The sequence below is a fragment of the Nematostella vectensis genome, chromosome 14 (genome assembly GCF_932526225.1).
Source record: "Nematostella vectensis chromosome 14, jaNemVect1.1, whole genome shotgun sequence".
In the NCBI taxonomy this organism is placed as follows: domain Eukaryota; kingdom Metazoa; phylum Cnidaria; class Anthozoa; order Actiniaria; family Edwardsiidae; genus Nematostella; species Nematostella vectensis.
This window is the reverse complement of record NC_064047.1, coordinates 8893189-8918228: the sequence shown is the minus strand read 5'-3', so window position 1 is coordinate 8918228 and position 25040 is coordinate 8893189. Positions and strand designations below refer to the sequence as shown.

The 25040-nt window shown below is 39.3% G+C and overlaps 1 protein-coding gene and 1 pseudogene across 1 annotated transcript in view; both read right to left on the bottom strand.

Annotated features, from left to right (window-relative positions):
* Nucleotides 1-22820, bottom strand: part of LOC5510430 (unconventional myosin-IXAa) — a 40835-nt gene extending 18015 nt beyond the window's left edge. The window contains exons 1-24 of the mRNA XM_048721635.1: nucleotides 22571-22820; nucleotides 20671-21703; nucleotides 17138-17232; nucleotides 16749-16811; nucleotides 16357-16456; nucleotides 15967-16067; nucleotides 15567-15621; nucleotides 15115-15186; nucleotides 13476-13565; nucleotides 13083-13193; nucleotides 12141-12275; nucleotides 11504-11625; nucleotides 11159-11297; nucleotides 10794-10884; nucleotides 10006-10101; nucleotides 9109-9152; nucleotides 9001-9017; nucleotides 8503-8592; nucleotides 7597-7636; nucleotides 7327-7452; nucleotides 6418-6498; nucleotides 4783-4893; nucleotides 1718-1840; nucleotides 1311-1460 (exon numbers count right to left, since the gene is read on the bottom strand). Coding sequence (XP_048577592.1) covers nucleotides 1311-1460; nucleotides 1718-1840; nucleotides 4783-4893; nucleotides 6418-6498; nucleotides 7327-7452; nucleotides 7597-7636; nucleotides 8503-8592; nucleotides 9001-9017; nucleotides 9109-9152; nucleotides 10006-10101; nucleotides 10794-10884; nucleotides 11159-11297; nucleotides 11504-11625; nucleotides 12141-12275; nucleotides 13083-13193; nucleotides 13476-13565; nucleotides 15115-15186; nucleotides 15567-15621; nucleotides 15967-16067; nucleotides 16357-16456; nucleotides 16749-16811; nucleotides 17138-17232; nucleotides 20671-21510 — 2892 coding nt within the window. The 5' untranslated portion in view covers nucleotides 21511-21703; nucleotides 22571-22820. The remainder of the gene's footprint in view (nucleotides 1-1310; nucleotides 1461-1717; nucleotides 1841-4782; nucleotides 4894-6417; nucleotides 6499-7326; nucleotides 7453-7596; nucleotides 7637-8502; nucleotides 8593-9000; nucleotides 9018-9108; nucleotides 9153-10005; nucleotides 10102-10793; nucleotides 10885-11158; nucleotides 11298-11503; nucleotides 11626-12140; nucleotides 12276-13082; nucleotides 13194-13475; nucleotides 13566-15114; nucleotides 15187-15566; nucleotides 15622-15966; nucleotides 16068-16356; nucleotides 16457-16748; nucleotides 16812-17137; nucleotides 17233-20670; nucleotides 21704-22570) is intronic.
* A 1500-nt stretch (nucleotides 22821-24320) lies between these two features.
* On the bottom strand, nucleotides 24321-24955 carry LOC116617162 (annotated as a pseudogene).
* Nucleotides 24956-25040: the final 85 nt, after the last annotated feature.

The following is a 25040-nucleotide window of genomic DNA, read 5'->3' as shown; positions in this document are numbered from 1 at the left end:
AACAAGGACCATGAAAAGATTAAAGCTTAACGTTATTAGTAGCATATGCGCACTGGCTCTATGGTTCCCTCTAAACTTCTTTTAATATATCAAGCTTAAAGAGCTATAAAGATTTATGAAGGATTCCTCAGGTTCGCTCCAGTCTCCCCCTAATGGTGGATTCTTGAGGAATTCACGACCCATGAAAACCTCGTGAAAGGCGTTTCAAGAGGAGGGGAGGGGGGTACCTGGCTTTGCCATAGATTAGCGCTAACAATGAATACAAACAGTTCAATAAATATTGTCTTTTATCAAGCAATCGATTTAAACATGTAACGCTTTATTCTCATTAAGGTATGTGAAATTCCCAGATCCCTCGAAAAAGTGGGGGCTCTGCTCCTTCATTTTATAAGGTGGGGGGGGGGGGGGGGGGCCTGCATCCCCAGCCCTCCCCGTCCGCCGTCCCTGATTAGGGATCGATAGGCCATTCCAGCTTTTAGCATGCGCGCGCACTCACCATGGAAACCTACCTCAACTGCCAGTGCTGAAAAAAACGCAAGACTAGTTCCAGTACCGCGCGGTTAAACCAGCTTTTTGTTTTGAAATGGCAGCGTTTTAAGGCCCTGTCAACGTTTTTTCCCTTGCGACCTGTCTCGCAAAAAATGTTGCAGGTCGCATGCGCTTTTTTTTTCTGCGTGTGACGCCGCCTTTGCAACTTGTTTTGCATTTCTCAAAGTCGAACGAAAAGTAGAACGCTTTTCTACTTTCTGCAACAAATTGTTTCAAGTCGCAGGAAAAACTTCACGTGTGACAGGGCGCGTGCGACCTTAAACAATTTTTTTGCGAGACAAGTTGCAGCCGAAAAATCTACGTGTGACAGGGCCTTTACCGGCGATCTGTCACATTTTGGCGAATGCTAAGAAAACTAGACCAAAGTTAAGACTATAATTTTCTTAATGACTCCCTCATTATCACACAAATCTGTCATCTTTTGTTCAGTATGGTTTAAATGCTGTACAGTTAGTCAAAACAGCGACTGAAGTCAGCCTTTCGTACCTTTACTCGAACGATTCAACACTGCGATTGTGTTTGTTTTCACCAGAGCACGCGCATGCGCATACGTTATTCAGCACTGTCACCTCAACTACCGTCATGCAGCGCGCGCTTCGTTTGGTGCAAGCTTAAAAAGACGCGCGCAGCATTCTGGTCGTTGAGGTAGATTTCTATGGTAATGCGCGCGTCAACTATAGCTGGAATGGCCTATTTACCACCCTTTCTTTTATTAAATTGGTGTGCACTTTAACACTCGCAGGCTCACGCCTGTGCAATACCTGTATCGTGATAGCTGCCCTCCGCTGGCGTAGGTACTGCCGTCTCTGGAGGACTCCCCGCGTCCAGGTTTGAATAAGGCGGACCTTTTCCAGGAGCTTGGTGTGCAGGTGGTCTTGAAGGATGCGGTGCTGGCTCTCACGCAAGAAGATCTGGGAGAAAGAGATGACGTGTTAAGAGCATTCTCGGGTATATACGGGGCGTATTTTTCTTTTAGCGCACGGAGAATGACGTGTGTGCCGTCGTACATTTTTAGTCGCCTACTCTCTGTCTCGACTGGGAATCGAACCCGTTTCAGCAGAGACGAGAGGCAGTGGGGGGGGGGGGGCAATGAAGGATTTTCCTAAAGGCGGAGCAAGCCATTGGAATCTCCACTGGGGAGCTTTTTTGTGGGAGGTTTTTATTTTACCTTAGTCTTTCCAATCTGGTACTCGTTCGCATCGAGGTTGAGGGTCTTGAGCACCCGTGGAATCTCTTTATGGGGGTCGGTGATGATGCCTTGGAACAGCAAACTGTAGCGCTTGACGAATTCCTAGAATCCAAATTCCAAGAACTTTTAGTTAAAAAACTTGCAAGGGAAATTCTAGACCACCGTCATTTTTTTTTTGAAAATGGGAATTAGTATTATAGTTTCATTTATGAGAGTTTAAACGTTTCCAGTGACGAAGAAATAATGTATTTGTGGATGATGAAACTCAAAATTGTTACAAGATGTTTTATGTTGCGTCTGCATTTCTCAGACAACCAAAATTGCACACTGTACAAATAGAAAAGTCATGTGACAAAGTTACCTTCGTCACATACTTTTAAATATCTCTTCTTTAATCGTCACCTATTGCAGTCACTTGTAGCGATGACAATATACACAAGCTAGAATTCCAGTTCTGTTCTTTGTAAAATAGACATGCAAAATTGTAAAAGGTCGAGCAATATAATAAAACTATGATAATCGCGCTTTCGATTAAGTGTTTGTTCGAATAACAAGAAAATCCCCCCAACAGATTAAGGCTAAATGTTTCCTTAATCCAGAAGGAGTTTTTAATCCATTAAAACGTATTCACATATTGTAGTTGCTCTACTGATAGCGAACACGACAAGCAATTGCTTAAATGTGAGCACACTCTTTAACGTCTAATTTTCAGTTAAGGCTGAGCCATGCTTATTTTTGGAGCATTTCAAGGAGGACAATGTTCTTAAGGGTTTTCTTAAAATACAGTATATAAAAAAATTTAAAACTCAATAAAGTATCAGAAAAAAATTGCACAGATAACTAAAAGGTTATTAAGAACACGATTTGATTCTGCATTTTAGAACGCATCAGACTCTCCTGTCTGAGCCTCGCCATGTTTTTCGTCATAGACCTTCTTATAAAAAAAGGTTTTATTAACAAAAACATAATAACTCGGTAATTCATTAAATTTTATAATTTGTTTGCGGCAGTGAACGACAGGTTTTATCTTTCTCTCTGACAGAAAGGCTTTGGATGCATTCAGACTTTTCAAGTCCTTGATTTTCTAAAAAAACGGATATGCACATTTATTTCCCAATATTGCAATACGTCGAGCAATATAATAAAAAGGTGATAATGCAGTGTGCGAGCACAAGAAAATCCTCTACTAACGATTAAAAGGGCTAAAGGTTCCCTTAATCCAGACAGATTTTGTAATCCATCAAAGCGGTTCTATTTATTTTTCATACGAAATCCTTTGTAGTTGTTGACTTTTTGATTGACAACATTTTGAAGCATCATACGCAAATGGAATGCAATTTTCACGAAAATACAAATCACAAATGTATAACGACTGAGAAAATCTTCATTCATAATCTAATTTGTATCAGTAATTAAATCCACAGATAATGAAAAAGGTTGCATGCCTTGTTAGAATAATAAAGCGACATTTGAAGGACACGAGATTAAACATGGAACAAAAATAAATATGAAAGTAAAAACATGCTGAACACAAGAGCTAGTCACCGATTAATTTCATGTTTTCAGGCTGGAATAATTGCTAAAAAATTTCCTCAGTTAATTGAACCATCTAAGTTTAGCGTAAATTAACTTGAGTGTACTGCAAAACGTCCACTTAAGATGTCAAATTGACGAAAAATGAAGTAATTTGTAACTATTTCAACAACATGGCGGCACGCGAAGTGATATGGACGATGACCTTACCAGAAGAAAAGCACAGAGGCGAATGAAAATCACCGCAAAAATTGCCGAACCCAAGGCGCAGAACTGTATTCCGGTGAAAATCTTTGCCGTTAATCCCATAGTGGAAGAGACTAGTTGAGTATACAGCCACCAGTCAAACTCTTAATAAACTTCTCTCATTATAATAATCTTTGCGAAGTCCCACAATGTCTCAGCCACTTCAAAGTCCATGCTCAAAATAAGGTCAATTCTTTCGCGTATGCTTGCAGTCCCATAGGTTTACTTTATCAGGGAAATACCCCAAAGAGTTTTGCGTAATCATCGCGACTTCAATGTCGCAAAACGAAAGCAAGTAGGTATTTCGACACTGATCCAGTAGAATCGAATTTAGACAAAATAATGTAGTTGACCCCGGTTAGTTGTTTTCTTTATAGAAACTGTCTTGGCCGCTTTCCCGTGAGTTATCATTTAGAAATCAAACAGGCCTTTTCCGCAATTACAACGCTGTATTTTTAGCCGAGAGTTTGAAAATCAACTTTACGGAAAACCGGAAGTATTTGGGGTATGACGAAACGGTGGTTGCTTCCGGTTTCCATTGTTCCACGGCCAAGCCTAGAGGGTTAGGTTTTGGAGCAAACTGAGAAAAGATCGCAGAGGTTGAATGGGGTTCACGTACAGAGTTAAAAATAATGCGTACTTTCCTATGATCGATACGAACTTTGCAAAGATCGATGAAAAAGCTAGTTCGAGGGGCAAATCTTTGCATTTGGGGCTATAAAGGGAGTTTAAGAGCGGAAAGATTTGGTAAAAGGGGAGTACTTGAGCAAAACCGCGGATCTTACGTTTTTCGGCTAAGTTCAAACATCGTATTATCCATGAGCCGTATTCAATGCAAATACATGCAAATATATCAAATCGATTGTTCTATCTTCATCTGCATGCATTTGCATTGAATACGGCTCATGGATAATACGACGTTTGAACTTAGTGCTAATAAACAAATAAAAAAACATCCTGTCACGTCATAGCAGGTTAACAAAATAAGCGCTCGCCCCAATCCCCCAGGTAATACTAAAGATAACATTTTTTTTTAAACTTTTTTAAACAAATTTCTTACTTGGGGCCGTCGGCCATACACTCTTTTTCTTTTCTAAGACCGTCTAACTTTTTTTCGAAATTGGTATTTTGAGACAAAAGTGTGAAAAAAGCACTTATTTTCGTAGTGATTGTATTTTCAATGCAAAATCTAAAATAAATGAAACAAGAAAATTCCACAGAACACTAAAACATTCAATAAATGTTCACTAGGCAAAAAGACTTACCTCCAAGTGAAATCGCCATTGGTAACCGAGCCTCCTGATTCGGACGGTTTCGAGCATGCCCGTATAGCGGAGCTGCCGCTGGACAACATCGCAGTCGAATTTGAGTGGTGCCTGAATAAGAAAACGACAGTGAAACAATGTTAAGCCTCTGACAGCCGCCATTTTGTCACCCTAGCAAAATACAAACTATCAAAAAGCATCAATTTTCATCGGCTGTTTCTGTGAAGCCCATGCGATATTTTCGATTGAAATTGGTTAAAGTATTTTAAACTTTCGAGTCTTCAATAATAAATAAAACAATGACAAATGTGTGTGCACCGGCGTAACACCGGCGTGACACAAAAGCCATTTCGTAGCCGTGACTGCTAACCAATCAAAGAGCGCGGAAAGCATCAGTAGAAATAGTGACAGTGCTACCTCCATTTAGCGACCACCCCTGGAACCGCGAAAGTGGTGGGCAAATTTCCCTTCCCAAAATGCAATGCAAAGTGCTCTTTTGATCAGTAAAAAAATACATTACATTTTAGTAATGCGAATGGAAGGTTATTTACCGCGGGTATGGTATTGGAGTCAATGTTTAGCAGGGTCGTCCTTTTTCTTGCCGCGATATACGTCGCCAAACACGTTTCACGTTTGGTTGCCGTTATGAAAAAGAACATTTCTACAGGCTTGCGACACTAGAAATGTCTCAGAGCCAAATCGTTGGCGGATTTTTATAGTCAGTTGATTCTACATGACGTATAAGTTGTTTAGCCTGGGGTACTTGTAGTAGTAAACAAACCTAGAAGATATTGCGAAACTCTGTAGCGAAAAATATAAAATGACGTTATAAAACTCTTTCGGTGGCTCAAGTTTAAGCAACAGCTGTCGGAGCATTTCCGAGAGATTTCCGAAAATCTTCGCACGCCACCGTCTCTCTCCAGTCTCTCTCCATTCTATAAAGAGCCGCACTACGAATGATGACGTCGCGCTGTCTCATTGAAAAACAAACAACACACATTCTCGCAATACCTTCGGTAGTCATACAAAATATTTTCGTGTTACAAAAAATATTAATGTGTATTTGATATTACCGATTATGCAAGCTGAATATTTATCAATTGTGATCGCAGTCGACATTCACTCGGGAAAGGGTCGTGACGCGCTCATGGAGAGCTTGTAGAGATGACGAGGCGATAATGATGTAAACCGGACACCGATCGATTGTTATGACTCGGAGTAAGTGGAAGGGAAAAGCAACTGATAAGAAGTCGAACTATTTTTTTATGTTTCTGGTTAAGATCTTTACAATTAGACTTGCACAAAATCACTTGCTCGGCTTGATAGACAACGTGAGGGATTTGTTTTGCAATTGTTGCCAACTAAATGTGTTAGCTGCCAAGACGTTATTATCAAGTAAGTAAAGCAAATAGTACACAACAGATATTGAAGCTCGGTGAGCGATTCAAAATTATACGAGACATTATTTTTCGTTTACTCGTTAATTTACGACTAGCTTACACAAATCAGCAACAATCTCAGCTAATCTAACTTTTTCAGTTGGTAATCGTCGTAAAATATTAGTTGGACAAAAACTACTGATACAGGTTTTGTAAACTTTGAATAATTTCGAATTACGTATAAGAATTTCCTCACCTTATCCGCGTTTGATCGGATGCAGCGGACGAAGAAGGGCTGCGCGGCTCCCAGAATCTCCATCAAGCGATTCAAAGACGACTGAAAGTAAGGTAATATGATGTCAAGCGTATATCCTATCATAGTTAACTATGATCCTATGAGTTAGAGTCCCGTAAGGGAATGCCTTCAAGGGGGAGGCTTGTCGAGGTAAACCAACAAGATAACTAATACGGTGCGCCACATCTCAATGTCACACCAAAACAAAGATGGATGTAGCTTTATAGAGCGATTTTCATTCACCAGTGAACTACACTTTGGCGCATTACGCTTTATTGTGATCCAATTACATTGTTCTCTGTAGTGTTTTCCTGACTATTACATTTTTTACTATCACTTTGTTTCACGGGTTAATAAAAACCACTCTAACGTTTCACAAACTATCACATGTAATGTGAAAGGCGTCTATGACTTAGATAATTTGACCAGAGGCGAAAACGAATCGCAAAGATACCCTAAATTTCTCTGAGGTACTTATTTTGTGATAAGAGTTCTACCCCTTAGCACAGCGCTTCTTTCCACTTTCACCCTGCGGGTGGGAGGGTGGGGGAGAGCTGTGCCGAGGTAGCTTCTCATTCCTAAGATGAGTTAAAATATAGTATGCATTTGTCTATTTTTATTAATTCAATCAAATAAAACAGACGTTAAGAAGTCTAATCAAATCTTCAAAAGGATAAATCATTTTAAAGAAAATAAAAAAACTCTTGTTTAAATCTAGAGACCGAGACAGCAAAACTACTCTAATTTAAGTGGTCATTAATTTTGTTCAATCGATATAAAAAAGGAAACTATAGCAATATATTCATGAAACACAATTTCGAGTTTGTTAAACTACATCAGCCTTTTATTATTCATTTTGATGATACGGACCTGGAACTGTGCGCTCACAGTGGGCGGGTTCTTGGGCGCTGCCTTTCCTCTCTGATTGGCTGCCTTGTAGAGATAGTCATAGGTTCTCATTGACATGTCACGCTTGGTCTCCAGGCCGTGACGAAACTTGGAAACGAAATGCTGCAGAATAAACATAGTGACGAGCTAAATATGTACACGTGACTATGCGTGAACACAAATCCGCAAAAGGCAGACAATGCAGGTAACAATAACTGGCAGGAGGGGGGGGGGTGGGGGTAGGGTGCGCACCTTCGATTGAGCTTGCGAAGTCTTGTTACTATGCATCCTCCTGAGAAAAAAAACACGTAAGCGTCACACAACACAGGTAGACGTCACGCAACACATACAAGCGTCACACAATACATGTAAATGTCACACGACATATGCAAGCGTCACACAACACATGCAAACGTCACACAAAACATACAAACGTCACACAACTCATGCAAATGTCACATATAACATGCAAACGTCACACAATACATGCAAGCGTCACACAACGCACGCAAACGTCACACAACACATGCAACTGTCACAAAACACATGCGAACGTCGAACAACACTTGTAAGCGTCACACAACATATGCAAGCGCCACAAATTACACGCAAACGTCAGACAACACATGCAAGTGTCACACAACACATGGGAACGTCACATAACACGTGTAAGCGTCACACAACATATGTAAGCGCCACACAACACATGCAAACGTCACAACACATGCAAGTGTCACACAACACGTGTAAGCGTCACACAACACATGCAAACGTCACAACACGTGTAAGCGTCACACAACACGTGTAAGCGTCACACAACACGTGTAAGCGTCACACAACACATGCAAACGTCACAACACATGCAAGTGTCACACAACACGTGTAAGCGTCACACAACACGTGTAAGCGTCACACAACATGTGTAAGCGTCATGAAACACATGCAAGTGTCACACAACACACGTGAACGTCACACAACGCATGCCGAAAAACATGTAAGCTAAGCAAACGTCCCACAACGCTGTGTTGAGCAAGGGTTGTCAATGGTAATCATGTTCGCTTTGAGTTTGAGCTCGTCCTAGATTTTACGTTTTTCCACGATCCATCTAGTAGCACATGTAACCCGTTTAGAAGGCCCAAATTGTAGGCTAGGTTGTACCTGATGACGCGCGAGGCTTTCCTGATAAGAGAGGCCGTCTCGGGGTAAGACATGTTGGACTCGTCGTTGGGATTCAGAATACTGCTCATTCTAGAAAGGTCACACGTCGGTCAGAATCGTTATATAGTAAGCTCATTTCTCCAAAAAACGAGCCATATCCTTACTGACCCGCCCCAACTCCAAAAAAGGGAGAGAACTAAGGAAAGAAAGATATTCATACAAGCTCCGAAATACCCTAATTTTATCAGGCACTAAGAGATCGTCTCTTTCCCTTCCTTGATGGCAGCAGATTATCTTCAAGTGTTTGAAAACTCGGCAGATTACCACCAGAAACTTGAAAAGCACCAGTTTAGTTTTGATCATGTGTGGTGTCCCCCCCCCCCCCCTCAAAAAAAATATATATGTTAAAATTGATCTCGTATTTCATAAGACGGACCCCCAGCGTCCACCCCTAGATACGCACTTGATGAATACTCTTTTTAAATGTTTTTCCCTTACCTTAACGTTTTCGAGTTCTGTTGGGAAAATAACAGACGATTAAACCATGCCAAAAATCGCTATTAGAACAAAAGTGGGCACATTGATATTATCTTTATGATGACGTACCCGCTTTCCGCGTCGAACTGCAGTCTTTTCGCTAGCTTTTCCACCTAATAAAAGGGCATAGGAGTTTAGCATCCAGAAATCAAAAACAAAATGCTATTTATACATCAGATACGAACTCTTCCTTCTTGCTGGTTACTAGTTCTTTTTCGAATGAAATCAGAGACAAGATGGCAGCGTTTCTTTAAACAAAATCGGCCAAATACTTTTTCTAGAATGCAACTATTCCAGCCTGACATTTGACTTTTATTTGTTTCGATAATAACCGCCAAAGCAATACACCGTAGGTGAGCCCAGGTGGCGCAGTTGGTAGAGCTTCACTCGGTAGTGCCTGTGCCCTAAATTACCGAGAAGGGGACTTGCGCTAAAAGATCACGTGACCTTTCTGGATGGCAAATTCAAAACAAAATAATAAAAAAAAAAAAATCAGAAGTGACTGCGCCCGTCACACCAGAGAACGACGAAAAAAAATAAAATCTTTAAACAAAACTAAACACTTTCTGAAAAAAAGAATTCTGGCTTTTATCTTTAGCGTTGAATAACGTGCTGTTTGTTGCTGATATTTTGCCGCTAAAAGCCTGATCGCGCGCTAGTTTGCCACACAAAAAGTCACGTGATCTCCCAGCGCAAGTCCCCTGTACCGGATTCGATTCCCGGTTCCGACGTGAGTTGAGTTTATTGGTTTTCGCCTGTATTCCAAACGGGTTTTACCCGGGTTTTCCGTTTTTTCTCCCTCAACAAAAGCCAACAATCTTGAAATACTGTAAGCTCCGTGGTTTAACTTCGACTCGACCACGTTATATCTGCGCTTCCGTAATATAGCATTCCAGCTTGCAAGGAGGGTGATTAGCGCCCCGAATTGGTTTATTTATAATCATAAGTAGATCATAAGTGCCTTACTCATTCTGTAAAGTCGCCCGGAGAGTTTGAATGCATGAACGGCTTTGAAGAACGACCGAACAACGGACCAGCGGTATATAGCCATCGGGTCTGCACCTAGAACAAACGGGAATCAAGGCCTGGTTCATAGGTCGCGCTCCAGCCTTGCCAAATCATATTGCTTTAATTGAAGAGTTCGACGTATGAATCAACTATGGTTTTCACGGCAGAACAAGATTCGGAAATTCGGCTCGACACTGGGCCCGGCCGCGCTAGTCTGCTACTTGGCTAGCCTGCGTAGCAAGCGTTTCTTTGGAGTTTCAACGAAACTAAAACAAAACCGAGCGAGGAGTATGGCCGCGCGAAAAGTGGGGAGAGAGAGGAAACCCCGCTCCCCCTCCTCTTTTTGCGCTTGCCTCACTCGCGCTGTCAAATTGTCAAAAAACTCGTTCATTTCTTATTTCTACGCCCTTAAAACACACAAAAACGCTTGCTACACAGGTTACTACTTGGCAAAAGCACGACGCTAATTTAAACGTTTTTGATTACCATGTTCATTTTGATTTTTGCAACAGAAACTCCACATCAGTCAACTTTGACGGCCCGCGCAACTCATTTTATTCGAAGTGTGAATCAAACGTCGAACCCAACGGATTTGTGTCAAATAGGCATTAAGAAAGTCTACAAATAGATATTTAGATTCGGCACGGCAGGAGCGCGATGTATGAATCGGGCCTAATCTTTCTTTTATGTTCACAAGTGTTGTGAAGTGCTATGTAGTGGCTACATGTATTGTGCTAATTACTTACCTAACAGTTCCCGGATAAATCGGAGATTGCTGCTTTTGAGCACGCTTAGGATGTCGGGACGCATAAGGTCACGATTCTTGTCCAGGAAACCCTGAAATGCATCAAGTTTTATGAATTTTGATCTGAGAAGGGCAGTATGAAGGCCTCAAAAGGGTGTTATCCGGAACGCTATCTAAGGCGCTATTTGCTCAACGCAAGAAACACTTTTGAGATTGTTGCTAATGGAAATCGGCATCAAGAGTTCACAGAATATTGAGAACCGCAGTAAGATTTTCTAACAGAAAACACCGTTTCATCAGGGTTTTGTGGTGAGTGTCCGTAAAGGATTATGGGAAGGAACCCCAACATGAAGACCGCTGACCAACCTTGATGGAGTACTGCACTGCGCCTGCGTAGTGCTTGATCTCGAAGGAAGGGTCTAGAAGGGACGGTACGTAGTTGCTATGCGACGAATGTGTCTTGTTTATCTTGTCTAGAAGTGAGGTCTCCGTCGCACCGGGAAAACTAAAAAAAGGATTCTCTCTCAACTTGTTCTTAACGGTTATCGGGAATTTCATTAAAAATAATACCACAGGATACAGTATGAGGTTGCCCGCACTTTTGTGTTTACAAAAATGCGACAAAAAAGGCATTGTGTGCAATAGAATTATGCACTGTACGTTGGGCAAAACATGCAATAATATGCGTGCTCTGATTGGCGAATTACATACCTGCTCTCTTCATCAATAAGGTGCATGACACCAGTGGGGCGACCGCTGATCAACTCTAGACACGTGTAGTTATCGACAAAGTCTACGTTTCGCCACTCAATGTCTTCGGTTATGTATTCGTCCTAAGGATTTGATAAACAGAAATTTATCCATAAATCACAATGAAAAAAAACTGAGCAAACTCGACCTTGATCAAGTAATAATTTGTATGATTGTACTCTTTTATTATTACAATGCTTTCCCGGTAACATACCTGTCAACTCTCCGGCATTTAGGCGGGAGTCTCAAGATTTTGGACCCCTTCTCCCGCTCTCGCGTTGAGCACCAAATCTCCAGCTTTTTAGCGATTTTTATCGCTTCCGAAAAATTATTCTATAGAAAATCGTTATTTTGCCTATTTTCTATTAAAATATTTGAAACGGTAATTTTCTTGCGAAGCGCAATTTATCTAACACTCTCGTGAGATCTATAATTGGATTTGTTCGCGAGAGCTTTCTATACGGCAAACGCCTGCAAGGTTAAACCCACCCCTCCCCCTAAAAATAAATACACCAGCCCCTCCCCCCCAAAAAAAATTCTCAAGCCTTGAGATTTTCGGAGGTTGACATGTATGCGGTCCGTTCTGCCGCCTTTTTACCTGCTCAAGTCTGAAGATATGCTGGTTGAAGTAATACTGCAGCTTCTCGTTGGCAAAGTTGATGCAAAGTTGCTCAAAGCTGTTGCACTCAAAATCCTCAAATCCAAAGATGTCCAGTACGCCAATTGAACACCACTAAAATCAGGATAAAACACGTATGTCAATAATGTGGGTAAAGTCTTTTACTATTTTGCTCAAAATCCAGGATGGTGGTTCTCGTTCCTTGAAAGAAATAGAGATGGAGTTTTTTACACTGAAATCAGCAACGACTGCTAGTAGCCTTAATAATGAACAAAATACTTCTGGAAAAGGATCCCTTGGATAACGACTTCAAAAATAGTACGGCGACGTCCGAAAACAATAGAAATTGATTGAGAATCAAGTAGATGAAAGTAGCAATGTGTTCTCTCTGATACATTCCAGGAGATTTCCAAGTTTCATGGTCAACTTAGGACGCGAACGTTTTCACAGTAAACGCTTCACTATACGTTCGCTACAGTACAAACACTGTAATGTCCTTCGTTCATGTAATCGATTTCTGAACTTAATATGTCACTTATTCCATCTCTTCTAGCTGGGGATTTAAAGTAAAGCGCGAACACGTTTCTTTCAATCTTGTTGTCCTGGCTGTCGTCATCCTCCTTGCCTAAAGCCGCATTGTCACCAGTTTACTTCCAGAGGTCCGACGGAAACCTCAACCGTTAAAAGACAAAAGGATCTATTAGAATCCGAGATATTTAACAGGCCATCCGCTCTAAATTATCAATCACATCCTCAAAGAAACTTCCAATAGACACAATGCTTTTAATATTTTGAAATATTTTTCGCGTTTTCCGTTAAAAATCATCGGAGATTGTTGCGCAATCGACCGGAGGTAAACTGGTGACAATGCGGCTTTAAGGTACATACTAAAAGACTGATATATTCTAAAATTCTCCTAACCTCTTTAGCGCTTTGTTGCTTGACAACTAGCACGTGGTTCACCTGGAGTACTATCCAATCAAATAGCGTGCCATATAAAGCTTTCGCCATCGCGTCGCGGGTCGCTAAGGCCTGTGGGTAGAATGCAATGACCGATCAGAAATTGTCCCGTTTTCTTGGGGGGTACCGATAGGGACGTAGTAAGGCTTGAACCGATTTACGGTGTTTTTCTGTGGGAAAAATAAGATTGCCCGACAGAGACCAAAAACTCACATTCAAAAAATACCCAGGATAAAGATTTTTAATCGATCAGACCCAAGTACCAGATCATGAATAATAATATAAATAAAATTCTTCGAACAACAGCTGTCATACTTGTATGCGAGTACCCGCCCTTGGTAACATTTGCATTACCTCGTCATTATCATATGGTACGATGAATTGCTCCCCTCGTGTGATACGTTTTCTGGCTGTCAGGACTTCAGTCAGCTTCTCCTCAGTCACCTGGACAAAGAAAACATCGTCACGCTTGGTGTACGTATTGATCCTGTATGTCTACTGAAGTCTACCATAGTCGAGCTACATATCACAAGCACACCATTTTTCACGCCACCCGCCCGCAAGATCAGGCAAAAAAAGCCTTTCCGATTCATCCCAGACCCAGGGGACTGGTATAAGAAGGTATTTTATTTACAAGAGAATCGAATGACTGTCCCTTATCGAAGTCTGATACGTGAACAGGGTCGTTCCTGGGCCCTTTTTCAGCTTTACGCCCGACGAACAATATTAGAAATCATATGGTTATTCACGTGTATGTATGCATATTTTCAAGAGATCTTTTAAGGAGATTGTCAAAACCCCTGATGCATATGTTCAAGAGATCTTTTTAAGAGATTGTCAAAACCCCTGGCTAAGCCAAGGCAAGGCAGTTATATGCCCCTGTTTGGATGACAGATATTCTGTCGATATTCTGACAATATTCTAATGGTTGACGGAATACTGAACTTCTTGTAAGAAGTGATCTATACAGAAGAGGAGATTGAACTGTCGGCGGATTGACCAGCCTTGATTTTTGCTGCATCTTACCATCAGGTGATGCGAAGATTCGATTGTGAGAAGTGTCGGCCTTTGTGCAAATCGGGAATAGATTTTGTTTTCGAGAAAGTGTGTTTTACTGAATCAATGCCTTCGGCCTCGCCTGATTCCACTTGACTTGACATTGATTATTCCGGAAATCACTAAAACCTCATCTAATAATTGTTTACTGTTTTACCATAAGGAGATCAGATATTATCTTACCATCAGAAGATCAGATATTATCTTACCATAAGGATATCAGATATTATCTTACCATCAGGAGATCAGATATTATCTTACCATCAGGAGATCAGATATTATCTTACCATAAGGAGATCAGATATTATCTTACCATCAGGAGATCAGATACTATCTTACCATAAGGAGATCAGATATTATCTTACCATCAGAAGATCAGATATTATCTTACCATCAGGAGATCAGATATTATCTTACCATCAGAAGATCAGATATTATCTTACCATAAGGATATCAGATATTATCTTACCATCAGGAGATCAGATATTATCTTACCATCAGGAGATCAGATATTATCTTACCATAAGGAGATCAGATATTATCTTACCATCAGGAGATCAGATACTATCTTACCATAAGGAGATCAGATATTATCTTACCATCAGAAGATCAGATATTATCTTACCATCAGGAGATCAGATATTATCTTACCATCAGGAGATCAGATATTATCTTAACATCAGGAGATCAGATATTATCTTACCATCAGGAGATCAGATATTATCTTACCATCAGGAGATCAGATATTATCTTACCATAAGGAGATCAGATATTATCTTACCATCAGGAGATCAGATACTATCTTACCATAAGGAGATCAGATATTATCTTACCATCAGAAGATCAGATATTATCTTACCATCAGGAGATCAGATATTATCTTACCATCAGGAGATCAGATATTATCTTAACATCAGGAGATCAGATATTATCTTACCATCAGGAGATCAGATATTATCTTGAGATCCTGGCCATCTTTTACCACAACTTCATCTTCGCGAGAGGGTTTCTGCAAACAGCCAATCACAGGGCCGATTAGAATTCCGAACAACCAATAACAACATCTAAAGTAAATCGAACAACCAATCACAACATTCAGTGTTAATCGTACCAATCACAACATCTAGTGTAAATCAAACAACCCACCACAACATCTAGTGTAAATCGAACAACCCATCACAACCTTCAGTGTTAATCGAACAACCCATCACAACATCTAGTGTAAATCGAACAACCAATCACAACATCCAGTGTAAATAGAAAAACCAATAACAACATCCTAAGTAAATAGAACAACCCATAACAATATCTAGTGTAAATCGAACAACCAATAACAACAACCAATATAAATGGAATAGTCATTCATAACTTTTCCAAGAGCACGCTTACCTTTTTAAACTGAATATTTCCAATATGAAGAACGGCCGATAGAGCACAAAATATCCTGTTTGAATGAATTCAAAACGCTTTTCAAGCTATTCTCACGAGAGAAACATGGAGCAAGGCCTGCTAACCGTCTCTAACGTCGGCAGTGTGGTTTACCCGCCATTCAACTTGTCCACCATCCGTCACGCTAGGCATACGTTTCTGTAGTAAGGTCTGTCCTAGTCACGCTAATTGTCACGCCAGGAATCCGCACTGTTTTTGTTGTTGCAGTGAGGTCTACCATAGTTACGCTATTGTCACGCAAGGCACGCGTACCGTTTTAGAAAGTCGGCAGTGAAGTCTGACAAGCTACATGTCACGGCATATGTCATGCTACCCGCACGTCATTTGTCACGCTACATACCGTTTTTGTACGTCAGCAGTAAATCCAACCATTTCCATGGATTGCTTCAGCCGCAGAAACTCATAACTCTCGTCAATACCCTCAATTGTGTAGCACTTACTCTGGAAGTAGAAAAAGGGGTGTTTTTAATTTAAAAGGGAAGAATGAGTCAAGGATTGTTTAGGGGAGGGATAGTATTCGGTCTACTTTATTCACAATTGCTGCTAAGATACCCTAACTCAAATCTTAGTGACATTCATTTTTGTTTTTTAATGTTCTGTAAAATCTTGTCGGCAGTATCCAACAACGGAATTTATTTTTGGTGTCCCGTCACTAATCAGAGAAGCGTTTTCATTGGCCAGCACTGAACTAAGTTATCCAAAGGTTCACAGAGATTGCTTCGCTTTTCACCTGGTTAAGATAACTGAACTCTCGAGGATCGTTGAGGTGGAGTTCTGCTTTGAGTTCTGCTGACGCACCAGCCAAAAGATAATAAAAAACATGGTAGTTCCTACATAGAAATAGATTATAGGTTATCAATATATATTAAAAAGCCTGATAAACCAAAGACGTGTACTTTAACAATAATGTGAGGGGGGGGGGGGGTTCCAAAGAAACAACAAGCTGCCCCCTACTAAAAAACATTGAGGACGAGACTCATAGCCAAAAATAACATCAAAAATGATCCTTGCTCTCGGCCATATAAACAAATGTATTGAAGTTCAATGCGAATTGTGGAATGGTTTATTGCAAATGTAGAGGATCCTGTTGGAAATTGTATATTTGGTGCAGGAGAAAGATACCTCTCTTGGGGGGCCTGTGAGACGATACGTGATTTCTCCAGCAAGTATTTTCTTAATGCAGCGCTGAAACGAACGATAGAGAATGCATCACCCCCATAGGTCACACGAGTTGACACACATTTAACCTGCGTGACATTGCCATACATATAACGCCAACCATCGCCACGTCACACATCTTGATCATCACATCACACACACCAATCATCCTCATTATCACGTCACGCAAGTCACACATCCTTATTGTCACGTCACCCAATCAACAGTCTCATGTAATCAATAGTGTCATTCAATCAACAGTGTCACGCAATCAACAGTGTCACGCAATCAACAGTGTCACGTAAGTGTTTTAAGGTCACATCTCCACGTTACAAAGACGAAAAAGCTTTTACCCTGTAACTGCTCCGTCCTCCCTGAACTTGATCTGAGTTAACTTGCCAAAGCGACTTGAGTTGTTGTTGTAAGTGGTCTTGGCATTTCCAAAAGCCTAATGGAATAGAGCAAGTGAAAATTTATTTTTTAAGTAGTTATCCATGCAAGAACTACAGTACTGAAAGAAAGTAATGCAACCGAAATTTGACGAATCTCGCCAAAATTTTGTCTATTGTTCTAATCCGAAATTTCGGATATTCTTCGCCGAAAATTTTGCTATAGTTTTTTCGGCAGTTTGCACCATCCGAAATTTCGGATACGTTAAGGGTTATTGTTTTCGACTTTGGTTGTAAATGAGCTATTTTTTTGTACACTGTATTTTCTCAGGACTGACACAGAGTTATCGAAGCTCTATGTTATTACAGCACAGACGACGCGCGATCAACGAACAACACGTGCGGGGTCTATGTTCCAATCGGTTCAAGGCCGGTAATTCTAAACTCACGAAAGATAGACGATGGTAGGGTGAACAAATTATGCCAACAAAAATTGTTCCCGCTAAAAATATACACTTAATTTGTAAGGAAATTGTTTTGAGTTGTACAAAAAACTTGTCTTGAAGCAAAAAGCTTTGCCCAACCCACCTGCACTAGGCGGGTGTCTCAAGATGTTGGACCCTGTCACAAGCCTAATTTTTGTGAGAATGTTCATACATTCCCTGTATTCACCCGCATTGGCTCTTTTGGGTTTTTTTTCACATATTTACTGTATTTCATCCCGATTTCACAATATTTCTGCCCAAGTTGGGTTGACAACTATGCTTTCCATATTATAAATACAAACAGAACATTGAGCATTGATGGTTAAGACCCTGTGGAGGATGGAAAGCTTGCACTTGTTCAGGAAATTTTCCATGGTAAACAAATCAGTAGAAGCAAAAACAATATTTTTTCTACTTTTCTTATCATATCAATGCTTCTCACAATGAATTTTTCTATGTTTTGTTATACAATTAGCATTTAACCCTAAAAATCAAATTATCAAACATATTATGGGAAATTTTGTGTCACTTGTGCTTAGCTTACCTAATATTAGTAAATTGATATTCAATATTTTCAGGTTTAAATTCAGTTATCCACTTGTCATATAAAACATCAAATAGGAATGTCCTTGTATATACAAAATATACTGTGTTAGTGGTTGTGTGTTAGTGCAATTACAGAATAATAAGATCAAATTATTCAATATTCACAAACTAGAAGTATTGTTGATTTTAGTCACCACGCTATTTGAACAGGCTGCTAAACGGGATTCAATAGGGGACTTGTATTAACAGATCACATGACATTTGGGGTGGCAAATTCAAGCCAAAACAAACCCAGAAACGATGGTCCCTTTCTTGCCAGATAACAGCAAAAAAAATAATTGAAATTAAACCCTTACCATAAAAAAAACTTTCTGATTTTATTCATAAGCACTAAATAAGTTGCTTTTTGTTGCTGTCTTTTTGCTGCTAAAAGCCTGAGTGCCTGCTAGTTTGCCATTCAAAAAGTCACATTATTTCATAGCGCAAGTCCCCTATTTAAAGGAATTCTAGCAAACGGTTAGCAATGAGTCACCATAGTGGGGTTCTATTGTATTACGGACTGGGCATTACTGTTTATAATCAAATCAATGCATTATGTACTCCCTACTGAGATCTCAGTAACACTAAAAATCTCATTTTGTGCCCAGCTGTGTGACAACAAAAGAACCACAGACCACAAAATATAACAAAACATTGTGAAAATGCAAAAAGATTTTTGTGAATGGAATAAGAACAGCATCTCTTAATCTACCATGTCCAGTTTAGCCTACAGGTATTTAACCCAGCTGACTGAAGCCTTTGTTTTTTATGGTTGGTAAATGTAGTACTGTATAAATATGTATACACATAACACAAATCATCACCACAAAAATACATAACTTCCATTTTAAATTGTGACCAGATAACACATTTTTAAATTACACTGTTTAAGAAAAATTATCATTAAAGGGACATATTTGAATTCAATTTGGGTTTCTGTTACATCTAACCAACCAACCGCTAATAACACTTTCTCTAAACATGACTTTAGTTTCGTACTCTTGTTTTTCGTAGTTTAAAAATTACCAGTGAATTTATCCATAATGGGTTTCAATCCATAACCACAATTCGAAGCAGACTAAACAAGATCATCATCACCAAATAAAAGTCTACTTACAGCTAATGGAATAAAAAATTAACTGCAAATAAACCAATATAAAATACTGAATCTGTACTTATTCAATACTGAAGTAATATAGCACTTTCAATTTTTCTTTCAACTGTCAGAGTATCAGATTACAAATGGGGGGTGTCCTCTAAAAAAAACCTCTTAATTCTTCCGGAAGATAAATGACCAGTGTATGCATGTTTCAGTAGAGTACAGTCTAGAAACATATGTGCATAACAGCACGTAGTAAACCAAAGCTTACAGTTAATACATGCAAACAAGTGACCATATGCCATGATTAAACAAAATTATATAAAATAAAAACATAGAATCACATACATGGATGCATTATGCTTTGCTATAAAAGTATAGTTAAAAGGTGTGTTTGTGTTATGCTAGTTTTGACGATTATCTACAACTTGCTGTAACCTCTTAGTCTGGGTGTTATGCAAAGTAAAACTTTGAATGGTAGCCCTCTAACTTTTTTGTAGCTAATGTTATTTGCAGACAATTTAAGACAGGTTCACACAATACAGAATTTTAATGGTGCATATAGGATGGTATAGTTTTGAAATTTTATGACAATTATTATGGTGTCATTTTTAAAGTGATATTATATCATTTTGGTAGCACGTACATTTCCTGAGAAGTCATAACAATAATATAAAAAAGTTACAGTACAGTGCTTTTACAGGGTGTGGCAAATAGTTCATAAAAAGCAATGATTCTCTATCTTTGAACTTGATACCAAAAATTGTTTCAGCGCTTATTAGAATTTGGTGTTAAAGTTTGTTAGTGTTTAATGGGTGCACAACCTTGTTTATATTTCTAGCAATCTCTTTTTATGCTGCTGACCTATGGAGGCTTAGCTTGTTAGGCACTTTGAGTCCTGTTCTTTTGCCTCCCAGGATTTTTCTCCATAAATGTAGAAAACAAACAAAAAAAAACTTCATATGTAGGTTTCCTTAGAATGTCCATCTACATGTACCTCAGCTATAGGATAAGTTTCAACCTACAGTACATGAAGCCACACTGACTTAACAAACAAAAATTTGAAAATTCAAGGTCCCATTTTAAGCCATTTTCTAATGCATTCTTTCCTAAATCAATTTTACAAAAACTGGTTAATTCGTGCCTAATGTATACCTTGCTATTATGCATCCTCGTTATTATGGAAAAAAAAACAAATGAAACAGAGGTACAAAGAAATGATGGAAAATTTATCCCATTATTATGAATTATCGGTATTACGGACACTTATGTAATAACAGCCCTAAGGGGGCCCATAATAAAAGGGTTGACTGTACAATGGGACTTACCTCGAGAACAGGCCCTACTCCAAGTATTGTCTTCTCAACATCAGACGCCTGTGTCTTTCGGCTCAAAGCCGTCAAATGATGAACAATCAGCTTTGTACTTTCAGTTTTTCCAGATCCACTTTCTCCACTGATAACTATACACTGACTTTTCTTTTCTTTCAGCATACGATAAAATGCAACGTCAGCAATCGCAAAGATGTGAGGCGGCAATGAACTCAGGTTCTTGTTATTGTAAACATTGATAAATTTGGGATTGTAGATTGGGAAAAACCGAAATGGATTAACAGCCAGAAGGATTTCCCCAACATAGGTATAAATTCTTCCTAGGGCAAAACGCTCCTGCAAATGCTTCAGCAACATTTCCTCATCCAAGTTTGGTAATCCACAAAGGTCATCGTCTGGTAATTTTGAGTCCAGATCAAGTGTTAAATCATTAGCCATAGTTCTGATATTTTCGTGACAGTCCATCCAATGATGTCTGATCAATGTAGATTTTGGTCTGTGTCCAGAATCAGTCTCGTCAACAGCTTTTTCCCGAATAAAAATCCTGTAAGATTTCCTAGCATTTGGACCCAGGCAATTCCAGGACTTCACAACTTGGACAGGGAAATCTGACGCTTGTAGTATTTTTTCTGATTCCTCCTCATAAACACTGTCACGATAACACACCTCAACCAGTTCAAAATTCTCTGACACTTCGTCTATATCAAGTTTTGCAAGCACAATTTGTATAACTTCTTCTGATGTAACAAACTCGCCAACACTGACAGCGGTGCTTTGGACAGCTGGGCTTAGCTGACCAGGGAAAATTCGTATAACATGTTGACTTCCAATATTCATTGTTTTGGGCAGGAAAAATCATCTAAAATAAAAAGTAACATTGGCGGTAGCTTAGAGGAAAACAGTTCAAGCAACCTTCCCATATTTCCAAAATAGAGTAGATGTTTTATACTTCCTAAAATTCTTGTGGTATTCGAATACGATTTAGCTCCATGGTAGGCCTGGAACAGCAGTCAACCATCTGAATTCAAATCTAGAACAAAAGACATTAAAGTTAGTGCCGATTTGAAAACAAAAACAACAGAAAGCCGTACATTTCTACCCTTAGGGCACTAAAACAACACTCACAGATCCCAAAATAATTTAGTTTTTAAAGCATAAAGAAGAACACTTAAATTTCTTAATGGAAAAGTACTCAAATTTAGAACTTCAAATTGCCATTGTCTTCTAGAATGTGACAGAATGCGAAAATAATAAAGGGCACCTTATTAGCAATATTTTCATTTTCGAAATAAAGCACGGAGATCAGGCGAAATTGACTTAAAAGTCATTCAAACATTCTAACAGTCTTCTATTCGGGCATTTTATTGATAATGATTTATAAGGAGCCTGTCAATTTGATCGGACGATTAGGAAAAGAAAATTTCTCCTTCAAATAATCTCGCGTGAAAGAATCATCACAAAATGTATTCAAAACTCATTACAAGGCATTGAAAACATCGGGAGAAGGGTGTTTATACTTGTAGATATTTCATTTTAATACAGCCGATGCTTCACATAATTGTTAATACCTATGACAAGCAAATAATTGAGAAATTATTACTTCGTGGTCTCAGACGTTCAAATTATTATCAGTCGAGTCAAGCAAAGCTAAATTTACACTGTTTTAGTAGCTAGTTTCACCTCGGAGTTAATGAATGAAAATATTCACATCGCCAAATCACCACAGCTTCTAGTGAATCTGAAAAGTTCTAATAGCTTCCCTGTAGAGGTTCAGAGAATAAAAACACTGCTGTTACCTTAACTATGAGCCTAGACGGGCTCTCTAGGAAGTAAGACAGGAATTTGAAAATTTGCTACGACTAGAACTTAGGGACATTCCACACTAGTATTTCCATACCTTCTTTCAATGCGAAGAACTGCAGTTCACTGTAATCCTTATTGGCGGAAGACACTTTAAGAGGTCAGATGCCTTACGGATGCTAAAGGAGAGCTTTTCCACAGTAGATTTTGTAACAAGAGGAAATTAGCCAAGAAATCGGAGCCTCGCTTTACCGGAAACTGACGCAAAGGAAGATCGCTTTACCCACTGGAGGCGCCGGTCACTCCGATCAGACATGCGCACATCGCACCTGAACAAATTGATGAGAAAAATCCAAACTTTGCCTAAAAATATCGACAATTTCAACCCCTTGTGAGCTTCTTATAAGGACCATCACAATGTGCGAATAAACATCTTTGAATTCTAGAACATTTGGAATTCAATTCGGAGTTTTTTTGAGTGGAGATTAATTCTAGAGACACGTGTCACGCTAATCTATGTAGTCACGCCTTTTCATGTCAGTGTGTGACCTCATAGGATTTCTATCAGTGACGTCATCTGCGAAATACTTCGTATGTGTGTTTTTATTTACCTGGATGTATTTGATTTGTAATGAGCTGGTTGACTGAATGACAAGAAATTATTGTAATAAGCTAAATGGCTCGTGATTCAAATAACATTTCCGGTAAGCTTTCCGGCGCGTTGAACTTTATATTTTTCAACTTGCTTATGTTTCTTCTGAACAAAATTCGTTCCCTATAGACCAATAAAGTCATCATGGAATTTTCATTCACAATAAGTAGAAATACAAGTAAATCAATGCCTGATGAAATATCATAGTTAAAATCACTACAAAATTGTAATTTGTGAAATGACATTTGTCTGAAAGTAGCCGTCACATAGGCTGTCTGGTAGACGTTTTGGTCGTTCTTTGGCTTGTCTTGCGGTTGTTATAGCAAATTCTTTCTTTCGTGTACCGCTCCCACGGACTTTCCCCCTAAGCATCTTTGGCGATTCGGGGAGAGAAGGAAGCTTGACAATGACGTCATTTCCGGTTTGAGGAGGGGTGGCCATTCTGTATCCTTATGTATCAAACCCCGGAACAAACCTAAATGTTTATGACTATACAATACATTAAAAACTGATATTCCTTAGAGCTGTACCAGTTATTTAGTAAATAAACCCCTTCTGGCGGCTGGGATATCGGCGGATAATGTCCAAGGATGAGAAATGGTATCATATTAAGAAAACGTTGTCGTTATTGGGGTCTGGTACCGAGGAATCTTAGTTTCTTTTTAGAGACTTCCCCATTGTTATGTCTAGAGATAATTACAGTCACTGTTTGTATCTTCTGATTACAAGAAATAAAGTTTACGATGCACCTGCGGTACGGCAACCAAAAATGACAAGAATCATGCAGTTTTTCCAAATATGGAATATATAATTTTCCTTTTATGGAAGTGACCGCGTTTGGCAAAAACAACAATTTTTGGCTAAATTTTCTTGATATGAAAAATAAACAGTTGGCCGAGAAGCGCAGCTTCGAGGGCAACTGTGAATTTTTGAGGACCATTTCTCATCCGCGGACATTATCCGCCTATTATCACAGTGAGCCAAAGAAGGGGTTTATTTATTTTATATCCCAGTGACTACACTGAAAATGCGAAAAGTGTCTTCTGCTCGCGCTGATGTTTACCATTCGCGAAAGATACGTTTCCGTTTACGTTTAATAATATACTTCACAAAGGCATATATGGCCATATCGTAAAGGTATAAAAAAAATAATTAAATAACTATAGACATAACTATAACAGACTGAATAAATAAACTAAATAGATGCCACGAAAGTATTGATAGTGGGCTGAGTGATAGTACTAACTGGAAGGCCATTCCACATTCTTATTGCGTGTGGAAAAAAGCTTTCTTTGAAAACGTTAGTTTTGCAACTGGGGAGTTGCATAAGGTGGCATGGAAATTTCACTCAGCCCCTTATTTATTCTATAAAATAAGGCCAATCGTGCCTTTTTCCTCCTTTCTTTGAGTTTTGGCCACCCAAGTTCTTCCATTAGACGTGTCATTGTTCCCGGTTCCCGATCCCAGCATTGCTTGCAAAAGCGTGCTGCTTTCTTCTGCACTGCTTCTATGGCATCAATGAGGTATTCCTGGTGAGGGGACCAGACAGTACTAGCGTATTCAAGCTGAGGTCGAACAAGTGTCTTGTATCCCTGGGTCTTGACACTTTCTGGACATTTGCGAAGATTTCTTTTAATGAACCCTAATGATCTATTAGCTTTCCCTGTGATGTTTTGGATGTGTTTGCTCCAGTTCAGGTCTTTGCTCATTTCAACACCAAGATATGGGTGACTGACGACAGATTCAATTAGTTTTCCTCCCATATGATAAGTAGAGATGATGGGATTTTTCTTCTTCGTGACAGTCAGGAGCTTACATTTGTCTATGATAAAAATCCATGCAACAATTTTTTTTATTAGAACAAAAACAACAAGCTCAAAACTTGCATTTCAACTGATGGATTTACACCTAGACT